The 19,125-nt window shown below is 42.5% G+C and overlaps 1 protein-coding gene and 1 pseudogene across 1 annotated transcript; both read right to left on the bottom strand.

Annotated features, from left to right (window-relative positions):
- Positions 1 to 257: 257 nt before the first annotated feature.
- LOC114687858 lies at positions 258 to 1,806 on the bottom strand (annotated as a pseudogene).
- A 3,307-nt stretch (positions 1,807 to 5,113) lies between these two features.
- LOC114687856 (ADP-ribosyl cyclase/cyclic ADP-ribose hydrolase 1-like) lies at positions 5,114 to 17,676 on the bottom strand (the record flags this gene model as incomplete). Its single annotated transcript, XM_028862492.2, has 7 exons — positions 5,114 to 6,053; positions 7,917 to 8,003; positions 8,329 to 8,421; positions 9,870 to 9,943; positions 14,272 to 14,357; positions 16,357 to 16,492; positions 17,518 to 17,676. Coding segments are annotated over 7 exons (660 nt in total), but the record flags the coding sequence as incomplete, so codon positions are not given.
- Positions 17,677 to 19,125: the final 1,449 nt, after the last annotated feature.

The following is a 19,125-nucleotide window of genomic DNA, read 5'->3' as shown; positions in this document are numbered from 1 at the left end:
TCAAGTATCAGGACCATGCGTCCACCTCTGTTACAACTTTCTGGGTAGCTGGTTCTTGTGTGACAAAGAGGATGAAAGGGAGGAGTGAGAAGAGGAATGCCCTAGGGGAAGAGGAGAAGAAGCTATGGCAAGGAAAGGAGAAGAGAAAGCAGAAGAAAGAAAGGAAGCCTTGGGGAGAAGGCAACTTAGGAATGGAGACCTGGCATCAGACCCTCTGCACGAGTGACCAGGCCAGACATCCCTAGGCCTCGGTTGCTTCAGCTGGGCCTGCTCCGGAGGAAGAAATTGCAACTTGAGGAGGGGTCCTTAGGAGGACCTTTTGGCTTGGCACACACATAGAAATGGCGGCCCAGGTTGGATCCTGTTTTTTTCACATTCTGCACCACACATGGCTCCCTGTGGCCTCTGCAGAGGGGTGAGAGTGAGGACCCACTCAGCACAGACTTCCAGAGCAAGGTCTGTACCGCTTCTTTATCTTTGACCTCAGAAACTTGGCCTGCTTGTCCACTGTTGTGGCCATCACATCCTCTTCTGAAGTCTTTGGGTTAACAAGTGTGCCCACCAGAGGCAGCCTAGGTAGTTCTACAGCAGGAGAAGTTTGGGAAAGATTAACAGAAGGCTGAAAATAACTCATCCGGTTTTTCTGGTGTCTTCTGGGGCCACCTTGGCATTTTTGAGGCTGGATGATTGCCTGTGGGCCTGTGCTTTTCGCTGTTTGGGGGCCTGGATTTGGTGATAGGGCTATAGTACTGGCTGCCTTCAAATAGGTTCTCGTTCAGGAGGGACTAGGAAGCCAGGAATCTTGATCTGGGTGCCTGCAAACTCAGGGAGGAAATGGGCGCACAGAGCTGGGCACTGTTTTGCTAGCACACAGGACACATGCCAGACAGCTCCCACTCAGAGCTCATCACTCCAAGGAGCGGGAAGGCAGTTTGGAAAGTGTCTATGATCTCCTAGTACATAGTCAAATAGGGTACCATAGTTGAGACAGCGGGCACCAGTGATCACTGACCAGAAGGTGAAGGGCCTCTCCTGTTTTGGATAGAAATAATGGTAGCTATTCATAAAAGGTACTCAGCCTGGTACTCCAGGTCACTGAGCAAGTCATCCATCCACTTACACCCCGGGTCTTCTTCAAAGCACTCTAGACTGCCAGCATTGCAGTGGTCAATGGGATGGTGGGCTGTATTTAGGTCCCCCAGGATTATCACATGGCAGCCAGATAGAAAAGCATCTTAAAGGTCAGCTGCTCAGGCTTCCTAGGATCCGTATGTAAGCAGTACACGTTCATCAGGCTCAAGGGTTTCTCCTTCCCTTCCCTCGTGCAGATCTTGTGCTGTGTAAGGAGAGCCAGGCCCTCACTATCCAGAGCCTGTAGTTGCTCTTGGGTGAACTCTGGCATGTTTCCATAGCAACCAACATCCTGGTTCAGGGTGATAAGCAGGCCACTCAGGCCTTCTTCAGCAGCCACTGGGGTAGCATGGTCCTTACAGAAAGTGGCTACACCAGAACAGTCACTCCAGCTGTGGCTGAAGCTGCAATGGGAGTTATAGCCCTCAACAACAGCCAGGGGTTCCGATAGTGCATCTCTGGTCACTTTGGTCCCCTGGAGACAGACAATATCAGCATCCAACTCTTCCAAAATGTGTCGCAGAGCCATTGGACAATTACTGGGTACCTGGCATCCCAGACCTTGTAGGGGCTTCTGGTTCTCGTTGATATTCCAGCTTACCACACCCAACATTTTGGTTAACTATACTGTTTCACAAAGAATGTATAGGCATAGGCAAACTGTTGGCCAGAAGTTAACTAGCTTCCACCTTCCTCCTGCGTCTGCTCAGGAGCTCAGGCATTCTCATCCCCCCAAACCACTGGACTGCTTGCAGGGGCTTCAAGTTCAGTTCTTTTTGGTGAAAGATGAACTTTGGTGAAAACTGAAAGGGTGGTGCAGATCCCAAAGAGAAAGGAAAGCTGGGTTGTATATGCTTGTAACCCCAGCACTCAGGACACTGAGGCAGGAGTTTTCAGTGAGTTCAAGACCTACCTGAGCTACGTAGCAAGACTCTGTCCAAAAACCAGGGCAGAGTGCATGGTGAGAGGAACATCTGTGATGGTCCTTTTCTTCTGGATGCACAGGAACTCCTGAGTTCCTGATTCCCTTTCTCCTCTGTTCAAAAGTCCCCTTGATGCATCAGGTTAGTTACAGCGGGTTTTCCAAAGACTATTACTAAAAAGCAAAAGAGTGTTCTTCCTAACACTTAATAGTCAACCAAGTGGAGTCTTCCCAAGACACACAAGTTATAAACACGGGAATTTGTTTTCAGAAGACACAGGCCACTAAAGAGGCAGTCTTTGTTGGTGGTATTGTCGTTTGTATCTGAGAGCGTGCAGACTTGAGCTGGGCTGCTTTCAGACAATGGAAGAGCAACATAACAGGTAACTGAGACAAAGCTAAGGAAAAATATGTATTTTGCCCAAATATTTGGTAGTTTGCTTGTCAGCTGAGAACACTGATTGACATAATTTAGTGTGCATTTCCAGACATACACACACACACACACACACACACACACCCTTTCAAGCACTCAGCCTGCCATTTCAGAACTCCCTTTGAAATGATGCTTCAGATACTGTAAAGTCACAAGTCACCACAGTAGAAAAAGGGTGAGCCTAAGGAAATTAGAAGAGAGACATTAGACCTCAGGTTATTTCTACAGCCCTTGGCTAGCTATGATGGAAGACACAGTAAAAGAGGTGGGAGAAGTTTATAAAGCAAAACGGAGTGTGGAGAGAGGGTATAGGAAGTCTATGAGCGCACAGTTAATCCAGCAGTCACATAAAAAAAGGAATATGTACAACCTTTTGTGTATGTAGGCCATCAAGTCCTTAGGTCTGGAGATGGCTGCAAGGTCATTGGTATAGATGCTTAAAGAACTACAGAGAGGATGGATTCAGGGTAGCGTGTTATGGTGATAAAAGGGGGGAAGATAAAAAAGAATACCCTAGCCCCCAAGCTACCTCTGAGTGTTCCAAGGACCCTCCTCAGCATCATCTGAAAACACTGTGATTTGCCTCCTCTGAGATCTCTCCTGGCTTAAAACTTGACCTCAGACGAGTCTCCATAGGCTTGCCTTCCAAGTTGATTTCTATTCTATTCACTCCATCTCGGAAGGGGATGTGAAGGCCCAGTAGTTTCTGACACAAGCGGCCACTTCCAAGTATGTTCGTGAGCAAGGACATTAGTAAATCCCAACTCCAGGAACCAACCTTCACAGCAAGGTAGGCAGAGTCTTGTGTAAAATCCCCAGGTTGCAGGCTGGACTGGCAGGGATCCGGTTCTGAGGACCTTCAGTAGTGGGAGCTACTTGAAAGCTGGGGCCAATCTGAATCCCTGTTAGAACTGGTTTGTCAGGCCAAGACTAAATTCCCAAGAAGCAAGAATAAGTGGTCCAGTTGTCAGTGAGGAATTCCTGTGCTGCCTACTGTGTGTCCACTGTGGCTATAGCCTCAGGGGCTCTTTAAAAAACTGGATCTTCAACCAGAGGAAAACAAAGAGAAACATCTGTGATGGATAGTCTTGGTTGTGAAATTGGCTACATCTGGAAATAGCTAAAACCTAAAGGACTGGGCACATCTTTAAGGGATTTTTTTTCTTAATTAAAGCATTTGAAGTAGGAAGACCCAGTTCTAATACAGATCTTTGAATTAGGAAGATCCTTTAATCTGGGCCACTCCTTCTGCTGTCAGCCTAAATAGAGGACATAGAAAAAGGAAGCTTGCTCTCTCCTTGCCTGCTTGCTCTTGCTATCACTAGCAAGACCATTCCTTCCAGTGAAGGAGCCTGCTTTTTCAGGATTCCAGCATATACTGAAGATGAATTGAGACATCCAGGCTCACGGACTGAACAACTACTGGATTCTTGGACCCTCTGTTGATAGACAGACATTGTTGGAGCAGCTGGACCACACAACCGGTAAGCCAAGCCATTCTAATAAACCCTGTGTGTGTGTGTGTGTGTGTGTGTGTGTGTGTGTGTGTGTGTAGTGTGTATGGGATTTATTAGAATGCATATATCCTGACTAATGCAACCCAAATTGTCAAGGCTTTGTGACAGGTTGCCAATTTTTATCACACAGTCTAACACCATCTGTGTGTGTGTGTGTGTTTTGCAGGTTCATATGTACTCATGCATGAAGAGGCTACAGAACAAACTGTCATTCCTTAGATATCTTTCACCTTGATTTTTGAGAGCATCTTTGTTTGGGACTTGGGCAGTACCTGGCTCCAACATTTATGCTATTTTCAATAAACTAAGCAAATTCTTTGAAACTGTATTCATTTAGTTTTATTAATATCTACTAAACACACTTATTATAAAACAACTAAAAATACTCTGGATGTTGAGAAGTAAATAACACATTTCTAAATAACAATGGAATCGAGAACTATTTTAGACTGAACAGTAACCAGTGGAGACATACAAAATGTCAGTACTGCAGCAAAAGCAGGCCTCAGAGGAAAACTCATAGTACTAAAATACATGTGTAAGGAAAGAAAACAGACTGCAATATCAGTGACCTAAGCATCTGCTGCAAAAAGTTGAATGAAGATCTTCAAGAAAGCTAGAAGAAATAAGAAATTTCTATATATCTAAAAATAAAGAAAAAAAGCTCAAATAAATAAAATAAATGAGGAAAGATAAAGATTGGAGCTTTGTAAAACAACAACAATTAGTAATCCCAAAGCAAGACTGATCTAAGAGAAAAGTACAGAAAAAAATTGTCAATATCAGCAACAAATATGGCTTAACACAAAATTTAACTCAATATTTTCTGGTTTTGTTTTGTTTTTTTGAGACAGGGTTTCTCTGTGTAACAGCCCTGGTTGTCCTGGAACTCCCTCTGTAGACCAGGCTGGCCTGGAACTCAGAGATCTGCCTGCCTCTGCCTCCAGAGTGCTGGGATTGCAGGTGTATGCTACCACTGCCTGGCTCATTAATGCAATATTTCCACAAAAATATTTTACTACCTATAAAGGGCACCAAGTATGAGGAGGAAGAGAAATGGAGTGAAATTAGTTTTGAAACCACCCATAAAAATCAGATTTCAGATTCTTTGCATTCAATTTAATACAACATTTGCTGGACAATAACACAGGCTCCTATCAATTTGACAGTAAAGGCCTAGAAAAGAAAAAAAAATATATCATATGCTATGGACTTGGACAGAACTGAGTCAACTCCAGCCCTAACCATGATCCCAGCTCTAACCATGATCCTAAGAATATGACTTTAGGAAAATGTATAACCTCTCTGGAAGCTCGATTGTCTCATATTAAAAAAAAATGAAAACAATAGCCAAAGTTACTAGAGACATGTTGGAAGGGTGACAGGTTGAAGCACCAAGCAAGTTCAAGTTCCCATAGACTCTCTTCACCGTAATGACCCCTGATCTCAGGTTTACTATTTGAATATTTGTAGGGAAAATGCAAAATCATCAGAAAATAAGATCATTCATTTTGAAGCTTGACATTTCATTTCCTTTGTCCATTCTAACAGGTGAGGTTTGACCGGCAATTTTTCAATAAAAATAATGTTACCAGCTGTGCTGAGGATGTAGTTCAATGGTGTACAGGCTTCTCTACCATGTGTATAAGTTCTCAGATTTAATTCTCAATTTCATTAAGAGAAAAAAAGAGATTTTAGTAATATATAAGCAATATAAAAGCATCACATGAGAGAGTTAAAATGAAATAACAATGTAAAGTTGCACTCGGCTTCGGTGAAGTAATTTTTTCTTCAGTAGTAGTGGTATGCAGTACAAACTAAGCTGATCATGTAATGCTGCTATCATTGCTTGGAAAGTTCTTCTATCTCTGGTGTTGACATTGTAGTAGAGACCTCGTCCTGACAACTTCAGCTTTGCATCAGTGTGGTTTCTGAGTCTTTCATCTTGATGCATGCTACGGAAGTGTCTAAGATCCAAATTTATTCAGATATTAGAACTACACAGTGGATGCTCCGGATTCTTCACACACTGAAGAACCTGACAGACCTGTGGGAGAGAAGCAAGAAAGGAAATCAAGGGACAGAATGAGGACTGGCGAGATGGATCCTAGGGTAAAGGGACTCACTGCCATGCCCAGTGACCTGAGAGTTTGATCTCAGACTTCCTGTGGTAGAAGAAAGCACTGATTCCTACAAGTTGTCCTCAGAGGCCCACATGAAAGCTATGGTATGTGCATGCATGTGTGGATGCATATTCATAGAGTAAATAAATAATTAATAAATAAATACATAAATAAATAAATAAATAAATAAATAAATAAATAAATAAATAAATAAAATGTAACAAAAATGTGACAAAAATTTAAGAGGGAAGAGACTGAATGATGCACCTATGGTCCAACTCGTCAATGAAAGAAGACCCTCCTTGGCAACCAAAGGAAGATGGACCACTGAGCATCCACCCACATGCCTCTCCTCAGCAACAACACTGAGAAATGCCTAAGTCAGGAGTCAGTGACTTGACAGTGTGCCTCAATTTATTTGCAGTTCACTTGTAAGACCATAAAACTAAATACCAAGGAAGACGTGATGGAAATGTATGGAGGTGAAAAAAACGAGCATGTGACAGCTAATGATCATGAGATGTGGCCACTGAGACCAGGCCCACCCACAGTTCCTGATGATTCTGCTTTCCTCAGTCAGGAAGCTTCCCGGTGACTTTTTGGTAAAGGCATGAGACAGCACAGAACTCAGGGACCATGCTTAAGAGGTTTGGATGCCACTGTCAAAGGACCATGCTTGCTCTACACATAGCATGCTCAGGTATCTAACTGGTAAATTAAAAAGACTGTCATTTCATAAATGTAAGCTAACAAAACCATAGAGTCTGTGCTCTCCAACCTTCTCCTAGTTGGCCAGTACTATTTCCCATACAAAGTATCTTTCAATGACTTAGCCTAGTCAGCTGTCTACAGACTTTCTTTTATAGTTAATCTTTTCCTTTCTTCTGTTTTTTTGCATTTAACTTCTGCAGCATGTTGATGGTTTTTGTTTTTGTTTTTGTTTTTGTTTTTTTTTTTCCTGGCAGTTTCCAAAGAACAGCCAGCTGATTGATGGGAAATTCAGGCCCTCTGGGAAATGAGCCATCCATCTTTTAAATCTGTCCTTCTGCCTTTGAGATATGGTGGGTGATGTGAAGAGATACAAAATATTCCATCTCTTCAGCTTGTATATACTTCAGGAAGCCTTTTCTCTATGCTTTAGTCTTAGCTGAAGCTATTCCTCACAAGAAAAGCTCCCAAAGTGCTTCTTTGTGAAGGTAGATGTCCCTGCCTGTATCATTGGCCACAACCAGTTACAAACAATGAGGGGGCCCCCCAGTTTTGGAGTTACAGGTAACTTTAAAGATATATACCTGCAGGTAGGTTAATGGTAAATTTTTGTTAAGCATTTACATTGGTTTTGGTCTTAATCTAGAAAAGATAAATCTTTGTAGACTGCCATGTGGAAATTTACCAAATAATGGGCATTTACATTTGAATCTAGCTAACTAAGGAGATTTCACATGAGAATGTATAGCCAGTCACAGACTTTTAAAACTTGGGAGAAAAGTCTCTGTTGGCAAGACACGTTTTTTGTTCCCCTGAAGCCCAGCAGTAAAGCAAGAAGTGCATCCCCTGAGGGTCATTCAGCTTCTGGAGCAAGTCACTGCTCAGGGATGGCAGAGAAGGAGGACCAGAATGAATGGGCAGGCGGCCAGATTTAAGCCATTGACTAGGGAAACAAGCTATGTTTGGTGGCAGGGCATAATGCATCATACATCACACACCACCAAGGCCTGGGAAGGATCCCTGAAGTCCTCTCAGTTCACACAACTGGTTTTTCTTTTTTCCCACAAGAACTCAATTACCTGTAGATATCCTGGCAGGCAAAAGTGATATTCCTTTGGTGCACAATCAACTTCAGATCATTTATAGAGGAGCCTGAGCATGAGTTACTAGGGAAGAAAAAAATATTCAAATAATAAGATCTTTCAAATTCTCTGAGTGTCTTGCTTTCTCTGCATAACTGCTCCTGGGAACAGCATTGAAGAGAGGTGAATCACAAGTCCACCTCTGGGGTTCTCAGGTCAGCAGGAGTGAAGGTGTGAAGCAGTCACTGTCCTTTGTGGAGACAGAATTAAGAGACCATAAGGAGGGCTAAGTGCAGAGTAAGCCCCATTCACTTGCTAAGCCTGTCTGTTCCCAGCATGTTCTTGTTATCTTGAATTTCTTCGCAGGCTGATTCATATCCTATCACTCTGCTACAAAGTAGAGACATACCTGGAATCTGCTTCGATGTCATGCATCACCCAGGCCTGTAGTTTATGCACCTTTTTTGGGTCCAAATTAAAGACTTCTACACTTCCAAAGGTGCTAAAACAGAAGAGATAAATAACATCACTGACTCCAAGCCAAAGTGCAGGGCATCCATACCTCCTGTCACAATCCAGCCAGTGGGACACCACTGAGTAGAACCTACCTTGCCTCCCACCTTTCTTCATTCACTATGACTCTTGGTTACCAGATTTTCAAGGTAAGATTTGTTTTTCAAGACAAGCTTTATCTCTGTTACAGCTCTGGCTGTCCTGGAACTTGCTTTAAGACCAGTGTGGTCTCGAACTCACTGAGCTCCACCTGCTTTTGCTTCCTATGCTGGGATCAAAGGCTTGAGCCACCACTGTCCAGCTCAAGATAAGATGTTTAACTATTCTTTGGTAATGATTAATATATCTAAGATAACTTGATGTTCAAAGAGTAGCATTACCAGAGAGCTGGTTACAACCATAGAATCTTTGTTCACTAACACTTATCTAGATTCTTCCTTGTTAGTGTGAATAGCTACCTCTCCTGTGGCAGGGACTTAGCTCTCTGCTATCAGATGACAAGATTCTGAGTGCCCATAGGAAAAGAGGGTCAGAGGAAGACAAAAGAGTTAATATTGCTTTGTTTGTTTGCTTAAACATTAAAACAGAAGAGAGGAACAGTTAATAGAGGTACCTACAGTGCCCAGAGAAAATTAATATGTGCTTCCATTTTCAGAAGTATTTTTGTCAGAGAAAAATTAGAGAACAAAGGCCATGGACGTGATAGAAATTAAGATGAGAAGGAGACCAGAGATGGGAGGCTTGAATGTGGACCAATTCAGTCCTGAGGATGAAATGAGAAAATAATAGCTGATGTGCACTGGGGAGTTTTCATTAGGCATGGAGCTCAGCACTGTTCACAGTATATCTCCGTTTTTCGCTACAGCATCCTCATCATTTATGTATACAGGGACTCTCAGAGGCTAGGTGCCCATATGTGTAATGACCTCTGCTGTCCACCCTGTTAAACCAATACAATGCTTTGTGACAATTTTGCCAAGAGAGGGTGATGACCCAGGATACTTCTCCTGCTGAAGTGGGATTCTCACTCTTCACAGGGGAGACAGAAGTGAGCCATTATTTCTGAATGGAGAGAATGCAGACAGGGAAAAGTGGGGAGTCAGGCCAGAGAGTATGGGTGAAATAGGAAGATAGAATTCAAGGGGAAAGAAAGCTGAGAAAATTATGTGGGACCTCAAAAAATCAAAAGTGATGGCTGGAAACCATGTAGTGGCTCTTAGGAACATTGGAGGATTTTAGACAAAGGAGAAACCAGACCAAACATTGACCCAGAATAAAAATATCTTCAGAGAATACAGACGTTTTGCCCATTTTAAGCTGAGCTATTTAGTACATAAAAGAAGGCACATCCTTTCGAGGAATGCCAGGTCCAACAGACTATGGTAACTGCAATTAACTAACCCTTGCAAACAGGATACAAAGAAAGGAAAGAAGTACCTGTTTTTGTGAAATGGTTGACTGAGGGACCCGTTGAGCCTCACTTGTACCACACCACAGGCAGCTTCTGCAAACTTAAAAAGAAGCCCATCATTATTCTCCAGCAATTCCATTCAAAAGAATATTTAGTACTAGAAAGGGAGGGAGAGGATAGGCTCGACACCGTCAACACAGGAATGGTCAATCTATCCAATGGTCTAAGCCATTGGAAGCATGTGCTTGGCATGAGTTCTTGATACAGCCATGTCAGTCTGTAAATGATGCAGAAGTTGAAAGTCTAGAGTGGGAAACAGAGTATCTCTAGAGGAAGGAAAGGAAGGCACTCACCTGGTGTCACCTGTAGAGGCTACATTTTTTTTTTTTTTGTTTTTTGAGACAGGGTTCTCTGTGTAGCTTTGTGCCTTTCCTGGAACTCGCTTTGGAGACCAGGCTGGCCTCGAACTCGCAGAGATTCGCCTGCCTCTGCCTCCCGAGTGCTGGGATTAAAGGTGTGCACCACCACTGCCCGGCGAGCCTACATCTTATTTAGCAGAAGCAAGGTGGACAATTTAGGGGTAAGGGAAATGGAATACTGTGGAAAGAGAAACCTAGGTAAGAGACAGGGACCCTGAGGCTCTAAAAAGTCACAAAGAAAAGGGGAGATTGCTTGAAGAACTCGCTGTGTAGACCAGGCTGGCTTTGGACTCACAGAGAGAGTTTTATTTCTTCATGCAACCAACTTTCATCTGGAAAATTTGCTAAGAACTGGAGTAAACAATGTGAACAGAGTACTGTCCAGCTTCCTCTGGAGACAGACCCAGACTTCTGGGACTTAGGTCTCCTTCCATAACATCTGTGCATAGTACCCAATTCATACACTATAATAATAGGTTGAACAGCTTTAGCCATTGGTATGAAGATATCTGTGAGAAATGAGAGCTTGGCTTCCCAGGTTCTTCTGGAGTCTTCAGTGATTTATATCTAGTACATGGCCAAGGGTGAGTTTTGCTCTGTAAAATTCCAAGGAAGGAAAAGCTGACAGGAAAAAGGAAGATATCCTGTACTAGAGATTAGGAAAGAACAAAAAAAGTGCCATATAGGAGTCCACGTCCCAAAGAGTAGGTGGGATTCCACCACGTGAAGAAGCTGTGACTGGAAGGGGCCCTGAGTGTAGGAGAACAGTGGTGTTAGTGGGGGAAACTCATGGAAGGCCAAATACTTCATTGAGGAAATTGAACATTATTCTCCAGGTGACCTCTACACCACTGGAAGATTTTTTGCTGAATTATGAAGTCCAGTGATGCTTGTCTAGCTAAGGAGAGAGATGGACAGACCCCTGATCCTTAAGAATAATCATTAAACACTGACTCAAAAGAGCACTGGACCCCACAATGTAGAAGTTTCATGAGTCCCATGACACAAGATAAACATTGGCTCAGTTGAGGGCTCAAGGTCACATGACTTAGCAGCAAGAGGATCTGGAGATTCAAACCTGTAAGAAGAACAATCCTTACTGTCAATGATAGGGACTAGTCTGTTTGCCTTCCTCCATGAGAGTCTGGCGAGGATCAAGGTGTGGGTGCCACAGTGTATCAGAAGGCAGGGTGCCTTCGGTCACCCTCACCATTGAACTCTTAGTATGAAGGGTTGAGATGGGAGTACAAGAAAGCACTTAGTACATATAAAACATGACCTCCTGTAGAAGGTTTTGGAGATAGTGTGTCTGTAAAACATATCCCAGAGTGATAACATAACTGAAAAGCATTCTCTGGAAAAGCAAGCAAACAAAAATATACAGTGTCTCTGAGTTTTCAAAACTTGTAGTAAGTACTCAACAAATATTTTTTGAATGGATAGGTTCTGTTACTTAACAAGATAGTAGTATTTTATTTAAATGCAGCAGCAACATTCTAGAATACATATATGTTGATCTCCATTTGATGGAGACAAAAATGAGGAATCTATGGTCAGAATGTCTAAGAAAATAGCCTATTAAAATGTGTCCACTAAGAATAAGGCCATCTGAATCAACTGAGCAAGGTTCATATGAATTCACAGAGACTCAAGCAGCAAGCACAGAGCCTACATGAGTCTACACCAGGTCCTCTGTGTATGTATTAGAGCTTTCAGATTAGTATTTTTTAATATGGGATTCTGATTATATGAATGAATGAGTCTTTGATTCTTGTGACTGCTCTTGGGGCTCTTTTCATTCTGTTGATTGCCTTGTCTAGCCTCAATGCGAAAGTTTTTACTTTATCTTTTGTATTTTATTTTGTCATGTTGGTTATCTCTTAGAAGCCTGTTCTTTTCGAATAAGAAACAAAAAGAGAATGGATACAGAGGCAGGTGGGGGAGGTGGGGAGGAACTGGGAGTAGTAGAGGCATGGTAAACTATAATTAGGATATACTGAATAAGAAAAGAATCTATTTTCAATAAAATGAAAAAAAACCTACTTACTACTAAAAAAAAGTGTCCCTTCACTTCCATGCTAATTCTTTGTCTCCCTACACCACTCCACTCCTAAGTCCCCTTGAGGTAGGAATTTAGTTGATACAGGGAGGTGAAGAAGAGCACACCTGCATTCATGCAATTATTCTACCACTGATCTAATTCCTGACTCTTAACCTGCCATTTAAAAGACATAAGCAGTAAGCAGATAGTATGAAGTCAAGGCTAATGCTCTAAAATTAGGCTGACCTACACTAGGACCTCAGTTCAGCTACTTACCAGCCAATGTCCTTGGATTTAGTCTCTTTTAAGAAATTTTTATTAGTTCTTAGAGAGTTTTTTCACAACGAGTTTTGAGCATATTCACCACTTGCCCAGCTCCTCCCAAATCTACCCACCACTACCACCCAACTTTGTGTCCTCTTTTCTTTTCCTACCCATCAAGTCCAACTTCTATTGGCTAGATATTCATGAATAAGTGGCCTGCCCCCAGAGCATGGTTGACCTACCTATGGCAACACACTTAAAGAAAACTGACTCGTCCCAGCAGCTATCCGTCGCCAGGAGTTGCCCTGCTAGTGAGGACCCTTTGTGTCCACCTCCCCTCTCCATGCTGAGAGTTGTCCTTAGGTTGGTACAGGTCATGTGCATGTTGTTACAACTGCTGGGAGTTTATATGTGCAACTTTCCTGTTGTGTGCAGAGGACACGGTTTCCTGGTATTCGTTCACTGCCTCCAGCTTTTACAGTCTTTCTTCCCCTTCTTCTGCAATTAGTCTCTTAAGCTAAAAATATTAGTGTCTTCACCTCTAGTGTAAAAATTTGTTCAATTCTTACACGATCTATCTATTTGGAGAGAGAAATGGGAATGACATAGAGACATGGGACTTGTTGACTGTGAAATGTGTATGCTTCTGTGGTTTGGATGTGTGTTCTTCCACTCTCAGCCCCTAGGTCCTAGGTTGGAAACTGGGTTGGTAAGGGCACAAGGGCTCTACCCTCATGAATGACATCAGTACTCTTGTGAAGGGGCTCAGGGAAATTCTCTAGGCATCTTTTGTCTTCTGACATGTGGGGACACAGCAATGAGTTGGCATCTGAGAAACACAGAACAGCCCTCATTAGACATCAAATCTGCTACCACCTTGACCTGCTGGCACTTAACCCAACTGAGATCCTTTCTAAATTACACACCCTGAGCTTTTGGTTAGAGCAGGGCCAATGGACTAAGGCACATGTTTTGACAAATGTGTTTCCATCTTCCACACCTCCTCAGATGTGCACTTCATTTGAATACATAATCAATACATTTGGGCTTTTTTATTCTCCTTTCACTGGTTTTTCTTCATTATTTTCATTCTTTTCCCACTGTGGTCTACTTACAAAGGAATTTTTCTTGCAGTGACACACGAATAGGGAAAAGTAAATAATGCCTGTGCAACTTCAAGTGAAGTTAGACACAGATGTGAGGTGAGCGAGCTAGTGTTTCTCCACCCAGATTCAAGATCTGGAATCCATGAGTAGCTCCCATGTTTGCTTGCACCTCCATCTTGCCACCTCCAAAGTGGCCATGGTATTCATGATATTTCATAGGGTTGTTGTGAGGATAGAGTTCTTAACTCCTGCAAAGGGTTAGGTACATATAAAGTGGTCTACAAATGCAGATTATTCAAACTGTTCCAGAAATCGAATCAATACTTGGGAGTCAGGATAAGTCAAACCTAGCTTCCTGACAGACACAGCCAATGAATGTCATTCACTCATTGGGTATAGGGATTCTTTCTCTGAGCTTGCAAAGCCTCTGTGGCTGTTCTGAAGCTATGTTCGAAAACCTTCTAGCGTGTATCTCTGAGCTTTTGTTCTCAGCAAAGATTTCCACACTTTCACACCACAAAAAGGGTCAAAATTAACCAACCAGTGACCAGACAGCATCTTCAGCCAAAACTCTAGAATTTAACTGCTTGGAACTTACCTTTTGCGACATCACTTTCCAGAACACTGAAACAGGGTTGTTGGGGCAGTTTTCATCCCAGTGTGGGCAAGAGTCATAGTTCATGTCTAAAACATATAGTTTATAGGAAACAGTTAAGTGGAAAAGGCATTATACCTTTGGGCCCATTCTTGGCTGTTCAATTACAGTGGAAGTGTTTTCCAATGACATCTGCGCCAAGGCAGAGACTGGAGAATGGACACATCTCAACCCAATTTAACTAAGTGTCCCTGAATTCCTTCCAACTCCTTGCCTTCCCCTCCAGATCCCAGACAGGAACAGTGTGATAGGTTTTGACTCATCATTCTGGGAAATGGCAACAGAAGTTTGCCCCAAAGAGACCAGCGCCCATCACTCCCCTGGAGTCCAGGAACACTTAGAGAGAAGGCCAGGCCCTTTCGGGAAGAAGACTCGTTCACCAGACACTTCTCTGTTTTGCCGGAAATTCTCTCCTGGAGAGTTTCCTTCTCAACCTCCAGAAGTTTGAGGGCTCAGGTGGTCTCAGGCTTTCTACAGCCAACGCCATCAAAAACAGGCTCAGTCCCTAATGTGGTACAAAGCATAGAGTGTGGATCCATGGGTTCTATGATGCTGTTCTCAAGGCCATCTGCCTTAGTATATAAACATTTACTGAGGGTTAGGCTCTGGAGATAGAGGGTTGAATCAGGTGGGAGCCTGGTCTCACATAACATGTGATGTATGGAAGTTAAATAACCAGAGAAAGAGTTACTTGTGTTGTGCAATACTACCAGAAAAAGTTCAGGTTGAATTTTGCTTTGGACAAGAATCAGAGTCTTCAGACAGACTCTAAAGAGAAGGGCACCTTATGCAGATGGCATGTGCAAAGGCCAAGAGCTGTGATGAGCTTTGATCGGAGAAAGGAAATGATGGAAGATGAGGCACCTGAAATACAGAGGCCATGCCAAACCAAGGAATTTAGACTATTAGCCTAGAGGTAAAAAGAGATTGTTAGGTTTTAAAAGGAAATAGAGACAGTCACATTTCCACTGTAAGAAAAACTCTGTCGTGTCAGATGGAGACTGACCTAAAGGGGCAAAGAGTGATCAGAATAACATTACAGCTTTCCCAGCAAGAGAGGGTGTTAGTGTGTTAGACTCAGACAGTGCAAGTGGAAATGAAGAACAGATGGGTTACTAGGCAAATAGATTGATCGGCTATGAAGGGAAAAGAGAGGTCACCAATAAACAATGGGGATGACACCTTAAGATGCCCATGCCAAATATCTCAACTATAATAATCAGTTCACCGTGCCTATTTATAACCAAACATTACACTGTACATATTAAGTATATATAATTTCAGTTTCAAAATATGTTTTAAAAAAATGGCCCAGAGTTATGTTCAAGAATACACAGTGCAGAATGAAATAGTATATAAAGGTTGAGGGGGTCGTTCCTTGCAAAAAGAGAAGAAGAGAAAGTGAAGAGGGAAGAGGGAGTGGATGAAGGAGAAAGGGGGAGTGGGAGGGGCGGGGAAAGGGGAAAGCAGGAAGGAGGTAGAGAGGGCAAGTCAGGGAGAAACTAGATTTGGGGGCTTACCTCAATAGCATTATAAAGTAGTACTGTGGTTTGATACAGTCTGCCTCACCAACATTCACATTATTAATTCTCTATTGCAATGTGTTGAGTTGATGAGACCTCTAAGAGGAGCTGGAATCATGAGGAAATCTACCCTCATGAATAGACTAATGACTTTCTTGGGACATTGGGTTATTTTCCTCTAGACTGTGTTAGATCTCATGGGATTGGACTGGCTATCACAAAAATGAGCAATAAATAAATTGGGCTTTCTCGGCTCTCTCTCGCTTCCTCTCTTATGGGATCAATCATTTCCTCCACATGTATACTTCCTTCAGAGGCCAAGGACAACCCTAAGTTCTGAAGCTGGTATTTCAAGAGAATAGGGATTGCTGTTTTCTAAGAGCCTGACTTGTCATTTAGGGCACCAATGGCATTAGGGTGCCCATTGACCTTTCAAAGTTCCTTGCTCACCTCAAGGATCCATTCCTATACATCCTGAGCCATCCCAGATGGTCCAGATCCTTACCAGAAGTGCTGGGGTCTCCACACCACCAGAGATCATCAGCAATGTAGCCCAGCAGCGTGTCCTCCAGGGTGAACATCTTTCCCTCGACACTGGTATTCTGGTGGGCCAGATGTTTGGATTTGCTCCAAAAGAGAGTCTGAGAAAGAATAAACAGACAATTAATTAGGACCAAGAATAAATCCAAGGATTGGGTATGTGGCTCAACAGTGGAATGAGTGCTAACGTTCATGAAGCTCTGGGATCCATCCCCAGAACTTCAATCAATTAATAAGTCAATCAAACAATCAATCAATTGATCAATTGACATTTTATAAATAAAAAAAGCAGAAACTATCAGAGTAAATCACACACACTAAATATTCAGAGAATTCAGTTTGGTTATTGTCTACCATCGACCTCCTCTGTTCAGAGCACTGTACTCGGTACTCCTCGGGGAGGAGCCACAGCAATGTCCATTCACTGAAAACGGGATGAGAGGTGATAACTGTGAATGGGTTGGAGGGCCTCACTTAGTTTCAAACATGTGAAATTTTGCTTTAAACACAGACTTTGAAAGAGTTGTACCTCATGACAGACCTTTTCTAGTATATTCAAAGGACTGAAAACCAGGCTTCTCTGACCCCAGGGCTTGTTCCTTTTACATTTCACCTGGCTACTTTAAAGCCTTTTATACTTAATCAATTTCTTTTCACCAAGCCTGAGCTTCCCTGGTGGTGAAATAAAGACTCTGACCCCTGATTTGCCTACCCCATAGAATGGTACTAAAAAACTAAGAAGGCAAGGGCTAGGAGAGTAAAGACCAAAAATCACTCATCAAATATAAGTCAGCCTTGTGTTACCATTTACATGTCTATGATTATCAGAAGCCAGGGGAATGTCCCGTGATTATATAAGTCTGGGTTACTTCTCTTCGTGTGGGATGGGGTTGATGCTAGATTCTTTTCTCTGTGTCCCATCTCTATCTGATCTTCCTTCCCCAGATATCCTAAACCCTGATGGTATCCTAGTTCTCCAAAACCTGTCCTCTACCAATACTACCCCACCAACCATATCAAATAATGCCTAATGCCAACATTTCCTCTGTTCCTGCATCCTAACTTTGGGCCTGGGACCTCTTCCCTTTGGCTCTAATTCTCAGTTCTGAAAGTTATAACTTGTTACCTTGTTACATGGTATGGTTTGAGTGACCCACTTAACCAGTGGTTCGTAGTCTTCTCTTGTGATCTTGCATGGATTCTTGGAAACAAATGCTCCTTTGAATGTACTCAATATCTCCTGGCAGTCCTGATCACTATAAAAGGAAACACAGAAAACAGATTTTTAAAATATTTCGGAAGGGTCTGGAGAGAAGACCCATCAGCGAAGAGCACTTGCTGCCTGGGATTGGTTTCTAGCACCTATATAGTGGCTCACAACTGTGTGTTCAGTTCCAGAGGACTTGACATCTTCATCTGGCCTCCATGGCCACTGCACACACATGGTGCATAAACACACATACAGGCAAAACAATGATACACATAAGATAAAAATAAACCTTAAAAATATTTTTGGAGCATAGATAACAGTAACAAATGCTCTTTATCTGGGAATCATATACTCAGGGTCAGCCAGTCCTCTACACCATTCTATCAGATGTGCAGCACATTCCTCTGAGATGCAAACCAGTCTCCGTGCTGAGGCTCCGTGAGGTTAAAGTGACCCAAGTGCTGGATAAAATTAAGGAGAAAATAGGAAGAAAACTAGTTTTTTTCCTTATCCTACATCTTATATAAAGCATTTAATTCTTCTTAGTGCCTTCGGAAAAGACAAGATTTCAAAACATCTAATAGAGAGGGCTGAATGTTCCAAACACAGAGAAATCACAAATGCCTGAGGTGATAGAAATGTCAATCACTCTAATCTGGTCATTATATAGTAGTGTATACATGGACCAAAATGCTGTGTTGTGCCCATAAATATGTCCAATTGCTACATGCCATTTAAAACTTTAAATAAATAGGCCTATTGCAGTTGGACTTGTTAATGTAGGGCAGGGTTCCACAGTCTGTGCATTCATAGCTTCCCTTGCCCCTGGCAATTCTGACCCTGGTTATGTTTGAAAATCAGTGGATACAAATGAAAATGTGAAAGGTTAAATAGCATTTCTTTCCAAAGTCGAAACAGAGTAGTTTAAGTTCATCAGCACCTGCCTTTGAAAACTATGCCAGGATCCCATTAATGATCTCTCTTTCCATACCTTTTACATACACAAAAAGAAAAAGTTATGAGGCCATGTACTTTAGTGTCAATCAAAATTTATGGGGTACTATCACACGCAATTTAGAAAGTAGACGTTTGGCGGAGACTTTGCTTTCAGTAGGTTTATGCCTTAATTCCAGTAATTAATGCAGTGGCCTTCTCAAGAACTTTCTGTTCTAAATTCCAAATGTTGTAAAGCTCCTCTGCTTTTTCCCGTGGTAGTGTCTGCGGGACTGGAGGCAAAATAAGATGGGAGACTGAGGAAGAGTAAGATTGGAGACTGAGGAAGAATTCAATGGGACACTGAGGAAGAGAAAGATGGGGGACTGAGGAAGAGTAAGATGGGAGACTGAGGAAGAGTAGGATGGGAGACCGAGAGTGTTTTCCACTTGGAAAAAGGCCTGGTGGAAAGAAGTTATCCAGCACTGAGAACCTGCCACACATCAGGCTTTTTCATCAGCAAGCCCTTATTTAACCACCAAAACTCACAATGCTACCAAATTATTCTTATGCTTCTCTTAGGTCTTATAT

The sequence above is a fragment of the Peromyscus leucopus genome, chromosome 10 (genome assembly GCF_004664715.2).
Source record: "Peromyscus leucopus breed LL Stock chromosome 10, UCI_PerLeu_2.1, whole genome shotgun sequence".
NCBI lineage: Eukaryota > Metazoa > Chordata > Mammalia > Rodentia > Cricetidae > Peromyscus > Peromyscus leucopus.
The sequence above is the reverse complement of the archived record's forward strand: the minus strand, read 5'-3'. Positions and strand labels throughout refer to the sequence as shown.